An 18,267-nucleotide genomic window follows, 5' to 3' on the forward strand; every position below is an offset into this window, starting at 1 on the left:
TGTGACTATGTTAGAATTAAATTAGGATAAGAATATTATGTAAAAGTGATGCTACGGCGAAGAAAAACTTATGTAAACTGCCTTAAGAAATAAATGTATTTATGAAAAAAAAAAATTAAATCAATTAAATGAGTTTTAGGAAACGAAAGTTTTTTTTTAATTTTCTATTCGCCGTGCAAATCGACCACCACATGAACCGGTCATAATGCTTGCCTACGGATTAATACATGCATTAAAGGATTAAATGATAGAAACCGATAATAGTCCAAAAGACCAAGCTAATAGGTCTATCAAGGGTTCTTGCTTACTTCGATATCTATGTATTCAAATTCAGATGGATGGAGAAAGAGAGGAAAAATATCGAGCAGAAGCTAGTGACAGTTCTTTCTGCTTGAAGTAAGACGAACCGTAGGATGATATACTGATATCGGCCCAGCGACAAAAAACAAACTTCAGAGCGGATGTCTATGGCAACGATGCCGGCATCGGTTCCTGAACTCTGCAGCTTATAGCGATGATTGACAGCAGTGCTATTCGACTATCAACGAACATGTCCTAGGGTGGAATAATTTTTTGTGTGTGGGAAAATGTGTCATTGTTTTTTCTATGTTTCACCCCTTGTGAGAGAATTTTTATCAACTTACAAACGGTCCAGCTCAAATTCATCTATAGTTCCGTAAGCTTCGAAAAGTTAGCCAATATGTTCTTGACAAACAAATTTTATTTGGCAAAATACGATACAAATCTTCAAATGATCAGTGAACGTGTTATTCGAATCCTTTAAACATATAATTATCTCAGAAAAATAATTAAGTTTAATAACTGCCGCAAAAGTTCAGTTATTATGAGCAGATCAGTTATTTTGCGTGAAGAACTTAACTGATACCAAAAAACAAAAGATTCGAAACTACATACACCCTAGCTTATACGTATAAAGCAGTGGAAAAGTCTTGTAACCAGTGGGTGCTCTGAACACCTTGTACTGGTTGGCTGTTGCTAGACACTATTCAGACACACCTTTTCCAATATTTTGTTTTGTCACAGTGGCTGGAAATAGGTCAAAAATTGAACCTTTATATTGTTTTACTATCGTCCGTCCTGGAAATGATGTCGTCGGGTTACAACACTCAACAAAATGTAGCAAAACTGATAATCCTTTGTAGGAAAATTCATGGATGACGCATGGTAGTTTGTGGAAAAAATTAATATTAATTGGAAAATTGAGTAATAAACACGTGGCAATATCACATAATGAAATCAGTTGAACCCCTTCTGTTCTAGTAAGTTCAAATTATATTTCAATTTTTGTCCGGTTTCTGTTCAAGGACTCGTCACTGTACATCGTCATCATTATGATCGAAAGTAAACTGGTACAGGCGGTCGTGTTTGAATTACTTGTGACAGCCTGATTTTGATGAATGGTTCGCACTCAAGAGCTGAGTGCTACAGACTGTGTCCGGGGAAAGAATTTTCTATAGGTGAGAAATATTAACCCGGCGGGAGATTTCCTCAATCATGCTCTGTCAGCGGGTACTGTATTTTGACCTAGATTTAGGATCGAAAAAAGTTATATTATAAGTAACAATCTGCTTCAAAAACGTTGACGAAAGGCGTCAACAACAACAAAAAGAAAATTAGATTTTCCGCGGGTGACGACACGAAACGAATATTTAATGAGTGAGGATGCGGCAAAGCATTAACAGACACCACCCGGCTATTCAGTTCAACATCTAAAGTATAAATTGCATGACCAGGAAGTGGAGTGAAATGTAAAAAAAAAGCGAATTCGAACTCTGGTGACCTCCAAATATAGCCAATGAAAAACGGCATCTTCAAGTTGTAGCAGTTGGGGTGAAATGTTGGGCCTTTGTCCGAGGGCGGGTAACAAATGTCATTTGTATTTCTCTAACAAAAAGGACAAAAAGTGACTCAAGCGGAAGAATTTTTTCCACTTGTCAATCCGTTGATGTTTGACAAGTAGTATAACGAATCGCATATATCATTCACCGTCTAAATGGCACCTCCATTGTTTGACCTCTTCAAGGAAAACCAATAATCCGAAGGTTTATAAGGGCTTTAAGGGCCTATAGAGATTTCATAATGACGAAGAAATAATGTCCTCAAAGCTTTTACTTTTACGCAGAATTTTGTTTTCAAAATTATCAAGTGTTCAAAGTCTTGTTTCAGTTAGGATTTTGACAAAATTTAAACGCGTTACTTCAATTGCTTCCATGTCATTCTAACAATCGAAGAGCAAATGTCAAAATTTAACAGTAGTCACACACATCTTCAAAATTAGGGATATTCAGCTGACCAATATTCGATTGTTATACCCTTTGGTATATTGTTAACTTGTTTCACTTTGTTCGGTACGATGATATTAACCGTGAACTTAGGTTAACCTTAGGTTATTTCAATATTGTTGAGAACTTGTGTATTTTGTAAGCCTTTTATTCCAAAGTACTAAGAATCCTATTACTAAAATCTCTTCTACGAGTAGTGACAATTCAGGTCAGGAGAAATAAACTTTGAGGTCAACGTTGTGGTTCAAGTTGAACTGCTAGACTTTGAAAAGTCGAAAAGATATACAGAAATAGAAGTAATAACTGGTGGTTGTTACCAAAAACTCATCGTTGGATAGTGAAAATAAATTAGTAATAATAGAAACATTCATCTTTCTAGCACGACAACAGAGATGGCATTTCACCAGAGTGATACACGCTAGAGTCAGATTTTTGCCACACCGAGGATGCAAAAAACGAAGCACCGCACAAAGAAGAAAGCGCACTTCTTCTCAGTGTCGAATAGACAGCATTTGAGTGTTAGCTTGTGGTTAAAGCAGCTGGCGCGAGTGAAACACATTCTCTTCGCATGAATCGCTCACACGCGCTCTCGTCTAAATACACCCAAGTGACCACTGGCGCGTGATGGTGAGCGAACACTTCTGTGAACTTCAATTAATAGAGAGTAGATCTGGCCTTGCTATGAAAAATTTGCAAGGAAAACCGAAAATTTTACGATAAATTGTTTTATTTTGCTGATTTTGCGTGTCCACGCTTCATCTACGAAAACCATACAGCAGAGTGCTCACCGGCGTGTACACCTCTGTGAAAGTATCTGCATCCACCTCAGAGAATTTATTAGCTAATGCTCTAGCACTTTGGTGCGATTCAGTGGAAGAGGTAAAAGGAAATAAACAAACGCACTCATGATGCGTGCACACTTTACACAACAGTGGTGTATAAATGTGAAAGAGAAGAGCTCTCGTTGAAGTTGTCAGTGCGAGGGGAGAAATTTTGCTTGCTCTTCGTCACACAGAGGAGATAGACATCTCTGCACGACAACGTGATCCGAAATAAATGAATCTACTGTAATGTAGTATCAAAGATAAATAATAAAGACATGTATGTGCCTACAATAATTCAAAAAATTCTGGTTCGTACCCGGTACTTTCTAAAATGACCGCACTCGCCGCTTGGTGGAGCGCGAGATTAATTGCATTGTTATCATTTCGATTAAAGTGTGCCATGAGTAGGGCAGAATCAAATGTCAACATTGTCACTCATTTCGATACCATAATATAAAAAGACAATTCTCGGTTAATTTTTCAAGAGGGCGTATAAGCAAGTGACAGTTTCTATTTGTTTACTTTGTCCTCTATTAAGTACCAAGCGGTTTCCACGTTTATCATTCAACACTTTGCATGATATGATACCCGAAAATTTCGACTTTCAAATAGAATAGTGATATCAAAGAAAATCTTTTTAATCACATCACAATAATCGAAAGAGAGAGTGATTAAAGAGAAACTGTCACTTGCTTATACGCCCTAATGAAAAATCAACCGAGAATTGTTAAAAATAACCAACAAGTTAAGCAAAACGAATCGTAAAACGAAAAAACGGAAAAGCACGAAAAATAGGCATCCAAAGCCAGGTCATCATGATCATTTCTTCCATATACTCGTCAACCGTAGATTTTGATTTTTTAACATTTATGCAATCTACTCTGATTTTTTCGTAGTACATAATAGAACGTCGGAAATCTACTGTGTTAGCATTTGGGATTCCGAGCTTTCCGAGCTACCTTTACTTCCAACGCGAAAAGTATACAATGTAACTCCCATTTAACTGCTATAATTTATATCTGCTGTAAACTGTCCTCTCGCTATTAATTTAAATTCACGAGAGATCATGGTGTTAGCTGATTACATCAAAACAAACAAAATATTAGGTGTACCATAAAATCTCAATATACACAAATGAGCTAACGAATCGAAAGGTTCTCACGGTTTGACATTTGTGTTATAAATGTGATGATGGGAGCTCAACAGTGCAACCAGTTTATCACCATTGTTGCCAGTTTCATGGGGGACCGTAGATGTGCGCCAAAAAAAGATCGTGACTGTCATGTCTGGAAATTCGTTTGTGGTAGTATTCTAATATGATAACTCGGTTTCGTATCGATCTAGCCTTACTAACTTCAAGTAATGGTTTGAAATTAATGAACTCACTTGAATGTGGTTAATCAAGTCTTCATTGAACCATAATATCGAAGATTGTTTTCAAATTATGTTCTTTTTCCTGAATTGTATCTAATGGCACTTGATATTCAAATAGCAGTCGATTTATCTTTATCATTATACGTTAGATACGAATTCGCAAGGCTTTGCGCAACCGGAGTTGAATACAACAGCTGTAATAAATTTAATTAGAAGCTAAAAAAGAATTGTCCTTGTGCTGCTATGCTAGAGGCATGGTTTCTATAGCATACAGAAATTGAATTATGATACTGGATACTGGAATGATTAGCTTGTTGCAGGTCGCTTCGCGTTAATTAAAAATCCATTTTTTATCATCGACAGCTGGTAGATGGAACCTGTTATGTCATTCGCAAGCTGGGTTGCTATCTGTTACCATCTGTGCTTTGAATAGAAGAACTACAATAGTTGCACTACTAATAACGTCACCGCTAGCTAGAACATGTATCATAACTCGGTTTGTCGTCAGTTGCATTATGATAGTGGGAAAACCTGTGAGTTCCGATCAAGAGTCAAGCAAGTCCAGTAGTTGGACGAAAACAAAAGATGGTTATTATGAGGGTTGAAGTTATTTGATTGAATCATTTATTTTATCGTCATCTTGGACTTATCTTGTTCACAGAAAAACGATTGAATTGCATATATTGCAGAACAGTTTCCTTCGTACCTATTTGAATACTGACATATTTTCTCTAATTTAATGGCAATGTTGATTACTTCTTCTATAAAATATACTAAAGTATTAAAAAGTAGTACTCCTATAAAAAAATAATTTGTTGGTGCATTGGTTTTGTTAGCATTTTTCGTCAATTTTAACGAATGTAAAAATAATCGGACACTCATTATTATATTGACTGCGTCTTTATATTCCTGAACGGAACATAGAAAGTAATTCATTTGAAATATTTTAAAGTTTAGTATGGCCAAGTAATAAGCATGCTTCAAGCCAAGAAGATGATAGCCGGAGTGAAATGTTAAGTGTCAAGAATGTGGTTAACAAAATGCAAGAGTATTCTATTGGCTTTGACTTAATATCGTATTTGTGTGAACTTTACCGACTACAATTAGACTGATTAGTGCATCTGTGATTCAGTCGATAAACGAACATGTCTTGTGATCTAATGGTTTCCAGTTCAAATCTAGTTGTAAGGGTTTTTTTATTTCTAGAGCGTTTTTGTGGGGGCACGCAGATCAGAAATTCAAAATTTCGTTTCTTTTTTAATTCGTCGCTTATTTGACCGTATTTCTTCTGGAAGGTTTCATAGCGTCAGTAGGATCCTAGTACTAGCCATGCAGGAAAGGCCATTAATAAAAGGAATGTAATGTGAATATTTGGCTTTGCTTTATTTGACCGTTTGAACATTTTTCAACACTCATCACCTTGTGATTCAGGAACCGGAAGTCTTCTCATCAATACTATCCATACCATAGCAGTTACAACAAGAGAGTGTGTGAGAGGATTTTCGCAGATGAAGTTAATAATGACTTCTATTAGAAGGTTTTTTCGCTATTGGATTTCGAAATCAATGGGCAACCACTAAACATCTTTCACTCTATGAAGTATGTGGACTCATGGTTAATGGAAAATCATTATTCTGCCATAGACTCAAAAGGTAATGTTAATAATGGCGAAAAAGATTCAAGAGCAAACCTAGATTGAAACTTAGAAGCTGTTTTAAAATTAACTACTTAAAATGTGAACGAAAGTTACTATTTTATGACAAAAATAGAAACCTAAATCAAAGTTCAGTTATTATTTCTTACTAAAATATTATTTTTCAATGATGAAAAAGGAAACGGCTTCAATATTTTCTTCATAAAAAATTGTGCACTAGCGTGTCCCTTAGAGAGAAGTGACAAAAAAGTCCTGGTTATTTCTAATCTAACTGCATTTCAAGTCGTGGGGTTTTTGAATTATACTTGACATTCTGTAATATATGATGGTAACATTTGGATACAATAGATTCGTCGAAACAATATCGGTTTCTTTCGATCTTGAGTAATATTGTAATAAAAATAAGGCGAAATTTATCACAAATACAATAAAATAATCAATGTTCGAGTTATTGATCAAAACTATTCTTCTTAGGCTGTCAACCATTTCACGAATAATTTTAATTTTAGGCCTGGGTCTGATTTCTAACCCCGCACATAGGGTCAGACATAGGTTTAAACCTCCATAACAAAAAAATCTATGGTTCAAAGCTGGCAAAACATCACGTCAGTAGGCTCTTTTTAAGGATTTCGCACTACAAGTCCAGCTCACTGTGGTCTGTGTGTATTAGCGATCTATGTAGTTTTGTCAGACATTTGGTATAGCACATGGTTCATGCATCTGCGTCAAAATGCTTTTCACAATTCACCGTCTATAAATACAAAAACTTGCCCTCGTATTCGTTTATCAGATTTTTATTTCAAAATTCATGTTTCATTCCCATTAGATGGCCATTAGGGATGCATCAGATCAAATTAATCATGATATTGTTTTAGCAAAATGCAACATTGGCAACATTGCCACTGAGTTATTTATCATTACCGTTGACGTTACATGAGGAGGTCAGCTAGGATCCCTAGTGTTCCCGATTTATATAATCGGCAACGACATTTGTATACAGAAGACTTTTTTTATGCAAACTTGTATTCAATACATTATCCAGTTTCTTTAAAAATGTGTTGATAATTTCAGAAATTTGTGATCTGTCAACATGGTGGCACTCAAAAACTTAATTGCTCTAATATTACCGTTAGCCACAAATAGAACCTATAAATTTTAAACTATTTACTTTGTAGTTTCGAGTGGGATTTGGGATTTTGATAGCAGAATAATCGTAATGAGAATATATATTACGTGTGCCGTTATTTGATATTTCGAACATAATCTTATCAGAGTAAAGATTCACTATAGCAAAGCAGAACTCTAACTGTTACTACGCTGTGGTTCCGTTGATTTGTTCTAAGCTAATTTCTCTTTTCTCACACACGCCTCCAGCACAGTTCAGTATCATCCTGTCAAAGGTCTTATACCGTTCCTCCTTCTAACGTGTAGCTTGTGCAAGCACGCGGCTCCTAGATTACTTTTTCTATAATATCATAAATCAAATAAACATAGATTTCCCAGTGTAATAGTAATGTAGTTGAGCAACCCGTGACAGCAAAAGCACCGTCTGGTGGAGAATGGGTGCGTAAATGCTCCTAAAATGCATGCATAAAGTTGCCTGCGCATTTAACACAACCACAGTAGCTAATGGAAAAAAGTACACCCGTTTCTCACTAGAGGTGCTGTTAGTGTCACCGTACTGTGGGAAATCTATGTTTATTTGATTTATGATAATATCTAATAATGCGTTCAGTAGGCTGTGAAACTTTGGTTTACTAATACCTGGCATATCTCTAGCACCCACATTTGGAAAGTTTTATACAGACGACTCCTTCATGCTTATAGATTGAACTGGGCGTCAAAACGTTTCTTGCATTACTTTTTAACTTATACAAATGTCAATAAAACTATTTAACGTAAGCTAATGTCTATATTACCGTGGTTTCAATGCAATGTCCAACAATCAATGTCGATCAATGTCGTCCTGCTTTTATGAGTAGTCAAAAAAGTAATCCTCTTTTCATGGGTGCTGTGGTTAACCACATGGCAAACACACGGGGCTTGCATTGAGCTGTTTCCAGTTCAACAGCCAATCGGTACTTCATTGCAATGGTTATGGACGCAGCTGTACAGGTAAACGACTGACCTTTGCGGTGTTGGTTGCTTGGTAAAAGTACTTTGAACCGTCCAGCGGTACAACGAACCGCCATGCGATAATGGAAAACGCCATGCTTGCTGGTTAGTTGTATTCCACCAGGAAAGGATCCGAAACGGCACGTTCCATTAGACAGAGGATTACATTGACCGGATGGGGCGTTGAAATTGAACCGAAAGTTTGAAACAGTTGAATGGGAGTGTGAAACAAAAGCAAATACAAATAAATACCACTCGTAAATGGAATACCGAGTGTACATAGTCGTTTGATTAAATAACGATAGGAACGATGTAAATTTCAATTACTGCTTGCAAATAAGCGATGCAGTCATCAACATTGAACGGTTCATTCATTGAACATATTTAAAATATTATGATTGGAGGATAGTTTTTCAAAAGAACATTTTTTGAATATAAATTATATTATCTTCAAATGAAATATTCTCGGTAAAACCTTTGTTTCGAATTGAATGAAATGCTACGGATCTTACTTGTGGTTTGGCTCAAGTTACTAAAGCAATAACACAAATAATTTCGAGACATTAGCTTCTATTTTCGAAACTGCAATTGAAAAATTGTATCTGTCGCTTCCAGTCACCATCTGCCAAGGTTGAGTTCTTTAAACAATATATTTAAACCAGCACGAACTATAGAACCTAAACCACACTTAAAAAAAGTTAAGTAAATTTACGTTTTATATGCCATACATAGTCAAGAATTATAAATGACAGATTTTTACATTGGATCAAACACAAAAAATCATGTAAGATCATTTTAATTTTAAACATATGTAAACTCTTATCACCAAACTAATAACGTTGTCATGAATGTGGAATTGCCAGAAAGTTCATAGCATTTCACTGTGTAGTTCCCGCGCCACTCATTTCGTGCCAGTGTCTATTATTGCATGAATCATTCCGGACTCTTTCATAAGGAGGCACTTTCTGATTTCTTTCTAAGGGTGCACTAAAATACGTTAAAGAAAATAAACATTTGAATGTTTCTCTTTTGATATTTCACTAGTTTAGTTTCATAACAAAGACATTTTCTTGGCATACGCTAGAATGGCAAAGGCAGAGGAACTACCTTAGTTCTGGTTTTCCCGTACTCGAATTTGTTTTGACGATTTCTTCTCGCACATGGTGATCATGCTGAATCCATTTCGACTCGAATGGCCAGAAAAACAAATTGAATTGTGCAGGTTTTCCTCGCCCGGTGAAAAGTTCAAAATAAACATATCGAGTCAACATTTCGAAAGTGCGCGCACCAACGGCGCGGTGAATGGTATTACATACAGAAACGGAGTGGATCTTGGCATCGATCCCAGCCTGATGATTTGCTGTATGGGGGGATGTTCGTTCATCGGGTGAAATTCGCAGTTTGCCTCAACTTTTTCCGTAGTACTGAGCCGGTGACGGGCGTGCAATTGGCGAAATGTCTAAATAAAAACACCTGGAGTATTGGGAATGATCAAACGGTGTTCGGACGGAGAACGGTTTGTGGAAGTGCCGATGGACGACGGAGCAGATTTCACGGAGAGTGAAAAAATAGGCACTGTGTATTGGTGGGGATCACAAATTCCTGATGGCGATTCAGTCATTTCGGCTTTTTATGAATGGAACTATTTTGGAGAAGTCGATCTGGCTTTGTATATTCGAAATCGGATTAGCAGTAAAATAACGACGACCATGACACAAATGCAAACATACATACTAGGGCTTCAATAGACTAACTGTAAAAGTCAATGATCAAATTCAAGGTCATATTGGTAATTAGATACAAATAGTGGCTCGATGATGTAAATAAACGGGCCTTTCAATGCTCATTATTATTTCGAAGTCATAAATATTATATAGTAGATATCACGTTCCCTAGAACCAAAATCATTGCAGGCCTTTATTTTTGGATGTAACATGATTCTAAACACTAACAAAAGGGTTAGGTCTAAAATGGAATGTTTACAATTAGAAAGCAGTTTAAGAAAGCTACATTTATTCTTTAGAAAATAAATGTAATCGTATTACTGGAATTGGTTTTCTCAGTTTAACAAACGACTGTAACTGTAACTTTCTGGGCCAACTGTCACTTCGAATACGAAGTACGGATAGCTCTTTGGTTATAGCCGATACAACGGTAGGTAAAAGTGATTCTTTCATACTACATTCAGGTTTGGAATTTTGCCTTCTGTTTCGACAAATTTTACATCTTAGATAATAGAAAAATATGAATTTGGAATCTATCGAGAATTGTCAAAGTAATTTTATTTTTCCATTGGTCCGATTCTGTTGATGCACCCTGTATAAGTTAACCAATAATAATGCAACAGCTGCAGCACTGCAGATGTTAGAAAACTGCAAAACCATGTCCGATGTCTATGACTCATCGCGTCGATAGTGAGTAATATTGCTTCCGATCGACGCCATACAACTTAAGGTTTGACCACACCTCCACCGGACGGATGGAGCATGTAATAGCATAATCTAAGGTAGGCCTTGTATGTGCGTGCCAAAATCGACGAAATCTGGCAATTGCTCTATGTTACAAATCGCAGATTAGTTAATTCACAAAGTGGATTTACAAACACATGGGGGAGGATTGTATCGAGTAAACAATTTTTCTCGGTTGTTCATTATTTCTCACAACCTTCCAGAAATGGGAATATATTGTCCGGCTCGGGGTAAATACATTCAAAGGAAGGTGAATCACTAGGCCTGTAAAAATTCTTTCCCTCCACGTCTTTCGACATCAGAATGGAATTCGCTTGGAGAGGCGTCGATTTAAAAATTATTCCGCTCTTTGAATGCTACATTCCAAACCAACAGATGCTTACCTGACTTTCCGACATTCATGTTCCCAAGAACCGCTATCCGCACTCTCGGCACGTTCGCTTTATCGTCCGTTTTCATGCCGGATGATTCCTTGGAAGTAGATTTACTGCGGAACGATATCTGGAAAGAGAACATGATAGGAGAAATTAGTATTTCCTCAACCGGAACACTGCGCAATTGCGATGCTGCAGCTGGTTTGACTGCAACTTTACAAACGGTGCATAGTGCAAATGAGACGTGCACCAGTCAAATGTTAGGAATAATTTTATGCACAAATACTGAAAACTTCATGAGTAATGGGTGAAATACCATATGTTTTAGTGCGGTGACGTTCACGAGTGATATTCTGTAAGAGACGTGAATTAGTAGTAAAATTAATGTAGACGTTATAATTCAAATTTTCTACCAATAATCGAAACATAAATTTTGAAGCATTCTGTTTTTTTTCGGAGCAATTCCATCTCAAAACTCAAAAAATAGTATCCAACATAGTTACACTTCAATTTACAATACACAAGTTGCGTTCCCAACATTAGACTAATTAGACATTTTATCAACCGAGTCAGTAAATGATCATGTTAAGTTGAAGATCTCTTAGGCTTAGTGAAAATCTTCTTCATAAGGAGTGTATCGAAAATAAGCTATCAACAATTTTTTCGTTTAAATTTTGATAAAAAACGTTATTTTATTCAACCTAAAAATTGATCCCTGATTGTTCGAGGGTAAACTTGAGCATAATGAAAACCGAATGAAATTTAAGTTATTCCTTCACGAATTTTCGAACTTTTGATTGAACGCTCTTCATCAAGTTCCGGGAAGTGTTGCATCGCGTTTTTTGGACGCTTGAGCCCAAAATTTTTTGAACTCCTGCATGTTCCCAGCTTCCTTACCAGTCTTCTTGAAAACCCTCTGCACGATTGCCCAGTAACGTTCGATGGGTCGAAGCTGAGGGCAATTTGGTGGATTGATATTTTTCTCAACGGAATTTATACTCTTTTCCGCAAGCCAATTGAGAGTGGTTTTGGCATAGTGAGCCGACGCTAAATCCGGCCAAAACAGTGGAGGTGTACTATGCTTCTTATATAAAGGTAGCAATCTCTTCTGGAGACACTCAGATCGATAGATTTCTGCATTTATAGTTGACTTCAAACCACAGGAACATATTGCTTGCCATACCAGTACCTTTCGACCGAATTTCTCCCCTTGAATCGACCTGTCCGCATCGCTCACATCCTCCCCAACGACGACAGTAAAGTATTGTGGAACTTGAAGGGTTTATGAATCCTCCTTTGCATAAGTCTCATCGCATGCATTCGGAAACTGCAAAAGACGCGAATACAATTTTCGGGCCCCTGTAGCTGCTCGTTTCTTCTGTTCTACACTTTATTTCGAGATTTTCTGCTTCTTGTAGGTCTTCAGGTGATTTCGCCTCTTGATACGCTGGATCATTCCGACACTCGTTCCTGATTTTTTGGCCAAATCACGTATTGACACTGATTTGTTCTTCATGATTAGAGATACCACTTTTTGGTCCAGCTTCGGGTTGGAAGAACCGGTAGCTCTTCCTGGTAGCTCATCCAAAGAATAGTGTTCCCCAAACTTATTAATGATGGTTTTAACACTGGCATGATGAATTCCAAACCACTTCGTCAATTTTCGCATAGTAATACACTTCTCACTTAGCCATGTGTCCAAAACCTTAATTATCACTTCCTTTTGAATACGCGACATTTTGAAAACGCAGAATTTCAATCGCTCAAACAAGTAAACAAACGACTGCTGACAGCCAAACGCACAGTATGCTGTGATCTGAGCATCACAAATACATGCGTACAACACAAATGTATGTGGATAGCTTATTTTCGATACACTCCGTATTGGCATACAAAACGATTGCTGTCATTTAAATAGAGATTTAAAAAATCCGACAATACACAAACAAATCGTGGCTTCAAAATAGCTCAATGGATTTATCAAATGTTCAATATTGACCACTGTACTTCTAGGCAACAGTAGGGCTGGGTGAGCTGTCAAAATACTCAAATCTGCAATCCTTTAGTCATAAACGCCGCCTTCTTTGCTACGGTCCGGCAAGCATGTCATAAGCCTTTATCCGTTTTCGTGCCACCACCAGCTGGGATTAAAAAGAATTCTTGCATGACACATGAGCTTACATATTAGCACGTGTGCACACTGCTGTGATCGGGCTCATGCTAGCTGAGATGGACACCAGTCGCTACGATACGACATCAGCGTCATGAATGACGAAAAAACTCCACCGCATGTACCAGGAAGTGCCACGTTCCGGTTGGACAGAACAAAAAGGACCACGACAGTTTCTTCTAGAGGCAGAGGAAATTTGTATCTCGTACAATTATGAGCAGTCTCACTCTACGTTAATAAATGGATGTAACTTCGATACTACGTTGAAGGGAGATAGGATGCCCGTCTGTAATCATTTCGCATTGAGCTACACGTTTTACAACTAAACCAACGCTCAGTCATTATCTCTGGCGACATTCGTTGTTTATTGTTTATATGAAAATTTCTCGTGTAATGTCCGGTTGCCTCGTGACTTTACCGCATTGAGCTACTCTAATGAGTCCAATTAAATCACGTGGAGAAATGAGTTTTGAAAAGGATCATCTTCGGCTGCCGGTTAATGAGAAGGAAAATAGTTTCGTATCCAATGTTCTTCACGTTTTACGTGACAGTGGTGCAATGTTTAGTACCTATCTTCGTGCATATATTGTTTACTAATTGTTCTGTCATGTACTATGTACCAAATATTGACAAATTTAAAACGCATATTGGTTTAATAACGATTACCCTCGGCAAATGACCAAACGGTTATTCACACAAATTGAACCAAAAATAAAATTTAAAAATGAAGAACTCACTGTAATTCTAAGTCCACAAATATGTGGCAATAAGTTGAAGGTAACCATTTCGGTGAAACATGTGAAAACTGTATTTCACAAGAAGTCATCACATTCTCGAATGCTGATTACATGACCACAAATACAAGTTACTGAAAACAACACCACTGTGTTGTCAATTGAAACAACTTTCAGCCTTATTTTTCTTAACAGGAAAAACAACAGCTTGTCAATAATCAAGAACTGACTGTAGAAAAAATCATGCAGTATGACTCGTTGTCAGTACCTATTGACAGAGAATTGAACCAACGAGGCGGCTAACGTTTGCATTACTCACGTTCCGAAGAAATGTCGAAACATTCATCCTCTCGGGTGGAACAGCACACTCAAGCTAGCGTATGCCTGTATGGAGCCTTTTGGTAGCGTCAAAATGCTGTCACCAAGATTGATACCTACGCGTGTTTGCTTCGACGTACCGTTGTTATTGGTTGCTACAAAGGAGGCAAAATCTTGGAAGTTACGGTTCAACAGCAATGGAGAATGTTTCACTTAGGTAACCTTTCACTTACTGGGATGGAACGTTGAAGATCATGCTTTATTAATGTGTTTCATTGATTCCGGTCAGTCACCGAATTGAGTATAAATTCCAATTGCTTCAGCAGATGTTTTTTTCAATTGAATGGAAAATGGAGAATTCACTCACATATAGCTAAAATAACCGTACCCTCAATTTCCGTAGAATGTCTATTAGGTTTTACACGAACGTTACATAACCACAAAACGACTTTCATACACGTAGTTTGACAACTATCAGTGGTTTGTTCACATATTCATTCCAATTAAATGTATGTAATTGAATATGTAAATGAGCCACCCATAGCTATCAAACATGAGCTTTTTTCATAACAAGACCGAAATATTCAAGAAGGCTTCGTTTGGCTATCAATTGCCAATTCTCCATGCAAAAATGAAAGATAACTTTGGGCACATAGATACGTATACGTGCACTCATACACACATTTTTCGAATTCCACTAATGAACTTAGAAGTCCGAGTCTCATTTGAAGCGTTATTTTTGCGCTGTATTTCATTTTGAGAAAAAGATAAAGTACAAGCGCATTTGTGCGAAAAGGGAAAAAAACTTCTTATTTGGGTATCTTTCATCAGAAATAAATATTTTAAGTCAAATTGAAAAAAATTCCAAGGATTACTAAGTCATGCAGTGTTTATATCAATGGAGAACCTTGGTTGTTTTATTGGGGATAGCTGCATGAGAAAACCGAGAATTAAACAGACAGATTCCCAAAGATTGCTGAAATAAAAGTTGCGAAAAATGAAAACCAACAAAAAACGTTCTGCCAATCGGATTGCACTGCATGTGACGAAACACAATTCAGAAAGGAACCCGATTGAATTGGTTTGACCGCTGCCATTCTACAAATACAACCGAATCTATTGATTATATGATGATTGCTTTAAACCAAAAATATAACGATGCACATTACATTGGAAAAATGGAAAACCGGTAATGTCCTTTTTCAAGTACTTTACATTATTTAGAGTGATGAGAGCCATGATGTAGAACCCACTTCGCTCAATTTCTTGGTCTTCATATAATAGCATCATATAATATAATAGCGACCATGAATTAAACTCAACTAAGCAGATGAATTTTTGTCTTATTTCCGATGATGAAAAGTGATTATTTTGCTTGGTCGAAACCCTGATATCCATAATAGTGGCGAGCTAATAAGAACACCAGATAAGATACAAGTTTCAAGGATGAGGTGGTTTAATTGCTTTAACAAATTTACAGCTACTTAATTAGCAGTTTCATCTTGTCGATGGTCGGTACTGTAAACTCTCTTTAACTAGGTCAAGCCATTTCAAAGTGTTTATGGGTGTCCTGAAAAATTCCTGAGAATTTTTTCGAGGAGCGTGAAGACAAGTTATACTTAATTTGTTTGAATAACTTGAGAAAAAACAATTTACTTTACGAGCAACATTCGACGCAAATTTGCTCTGTTGCTGGCTGTTTGGTTACTAGACAGAATATTGGGTGTCGTTATACTCATGAGCTTTTATTTTTTAAAGCATGTGTTGAGCGTAGATATTGTCTGGCAAATGTGTGGTTCAATGTTGCTCAATTGGTCCACTGACTCTTTCTGATTGCATTTATGAGAATACAACATAGGTACTGTAATATGTCACTATATCAATACGAAAAGGTTTGGAAACAGAGACCGAGCTTTGACAGACAGTAGAACCACTTTTTTGAACCTCTGATGGCATTGTGATTGTTTTCGTGCAGTGAACTGCAGTAGTATTTCTTTCCTACGTATTTTTTCACGAACTTTTTTAACTCTAGCGAAACTCCCATACGAAGCATGGTGTCACATTATAGGGAGATAATTTCCTTCGCAAGTGTGGAAAATTTTTTCGTTCGGTATCTTGAATGGCGCACGTTTTTTAGGTATGCGTTTCAGGGGAGGTTATTTCCGCTTATGTGACTTTCGGTTAGGACACAAGGCTGCTATGTAAACCGCTGGTTACCTGCGACAATCAATTGCTGATATGCTGTACACTGCGTTAAGCCTTGCGAGAAATTGGACAAAAACACATCAATATCCAAGGACAATTGAGCTATTTATTTGCTGGTCCCAAGCGTCTGAGACAGAACTTGACGACAACCAAACACTCACATCGACGGAACATCATTATTTGGAAAAATTTGTACAGATTTGTCATAATTAACAACGAACCCAACACCTGTAAAAATCAAAAGAAGTCGGGATTCTTGAGAACGATATTATTTGTGAATTATTAAGCGTATAACATTTCAAGTCTCTAGAGAGAAACACTACGCAGAGAGCAAGAGTTTAACCAAACTGGGTCAAGTGCTTCTTCCCAGTCAAACAGACACGACCACATATGTTTTGCACTTCCCGGTTGCGAATCATAATGTAAAAAAATAAAACATCCCATATTCAACGCACTTTGACTGTCGGTTTTGCACTGGTCTAGTAAATTATTTTCACCTAACATTGCGATTGCCATCGGTGTGTTGAATAATTTTCTCTTGTGAAACCGTCTGGTGGGTTGTGCTAGTCAAGTGATAGGTATGCGAAAGGAATCTTCAATCGAGCGCGGAGGTGGGAATCAATTTTCACAATTTTTATCTACTTAACCTTGCCAAGCTCTACCGGCCGCTGTTCAGTCAGTAGAATAAGATAAAAATACTCATCAAACTTCTGTGGTAGATCAAGCGAACATCAAACTGCTCGTCGGACATGGTAACAAGTGGACACACTGATCTTTGTTTACAAACATGAAGTATAGTCTCCATCGAGAGACGAGTCTGCTCATCTATTGCGAAAGGGAATCCACTTGATGGTTTGTTGAGTAACACCCTGGGATAGTTTGAAATTTATCGACACGCATATATCAAGCTCTGCTGTTGTGGAAATGCTAGGTGACGAGCGAAATGTGGTAAGAATATAGGAAAACTACTGAGACGACCTTCAGCCTGGTGTTGCTCACCAGGGAAATGCCGAACAAAGTTTTGAAGTGAGCTGATTGGTAGGCCGTAGTACCGGGGGAAAGTCATATTCAATAGAAGCACTTGGGAAGCATTTCAATAGCTATGAAGGTAAAATAGATAGGTAAGAGTTCAGCCAGGAAGCCTTGAACTTGTGAGAAAGCCACAGACGGCTCTATGAGCTGGTGTCGATGATGGATGGTTGATGGATCATACTGTACCATCGAAGTAACAGCAGCTGCATAGCAATCATGTTTGCCTTCAAACGAGTTCGACTTATTAGTATAGGGTGTACATTCTGAATTTCAATAAAGTTACACCTTAATACACTTGGGCTATAACATATGAATGCTTAAATATGGAAGAGTATAGTCCAATAAGTTACATTATCATCGTATAAAAAAACAACTCATGTGATTCTGATGAACAGCTTAATATGTAATTGTATGATGTTTTGTTTTCAAAGTGCTATGGAAAATTATTTGAAAGAAAAGTGAAATTTCCTTCTCTGGTGCATTGTTGTTCATCCATGGGAACTGATGGGGAATAAACCAACTTTTGCATTGCTAATGCGAATAAGTTATTGATGAAGATGTGTTTGGAATTGACATGTATTTCCAGGGTGATTTATGAGCAGCCTGAGTTTCCTCTAGGGTAGTGTTTGATCAAGAAAAATTATTATCAATTATCGTTAGCCTTGCAATTGGTATAATTTATTGCCTTGCACGGTT

The 18,267-nt window shown here is 37.2% G+C and overlaps 1 protein-coding gene across 1 annotated transcript in view; it reads right to left on the reverse strand.

The window, feature by feature from the left end:
• LOC131430682 (ras-related and estrogen-regulated growth inhibitor-like protein) overlaps positions 1-18,267 on the reverse strand; it is a 48,319-nt gene that overhangs the window by 14,550 nt on the left and 15,502 nt on the right. The window contains exon 2 of the mRNA XM_058595833.1: positions 11,122-11,239. Coding sequence (XP_058451816.1) covers positions 11,122-11,197 — 76 coding nt within the window. The 5' untranslated portion in view covers positions 11,198-11,239. The remainder of the gene's footprint in view (positions 1-11,121; positions 11,240-18,267) is intronic.

Source organism: Malaya genurostris, chromosome 2 (assembly GCF_030247185.1).
Source record: "Malaya genurostris strain Urasoe2022 chromosome 2, Malgen_1.1, whole genome shotgun sequence".
Lineage (NCBI taxonomy): Eukaryota > Metazoa > Arthropoda > Insecta > Diptera > Culicidae > Malaya > Malaya genurostris.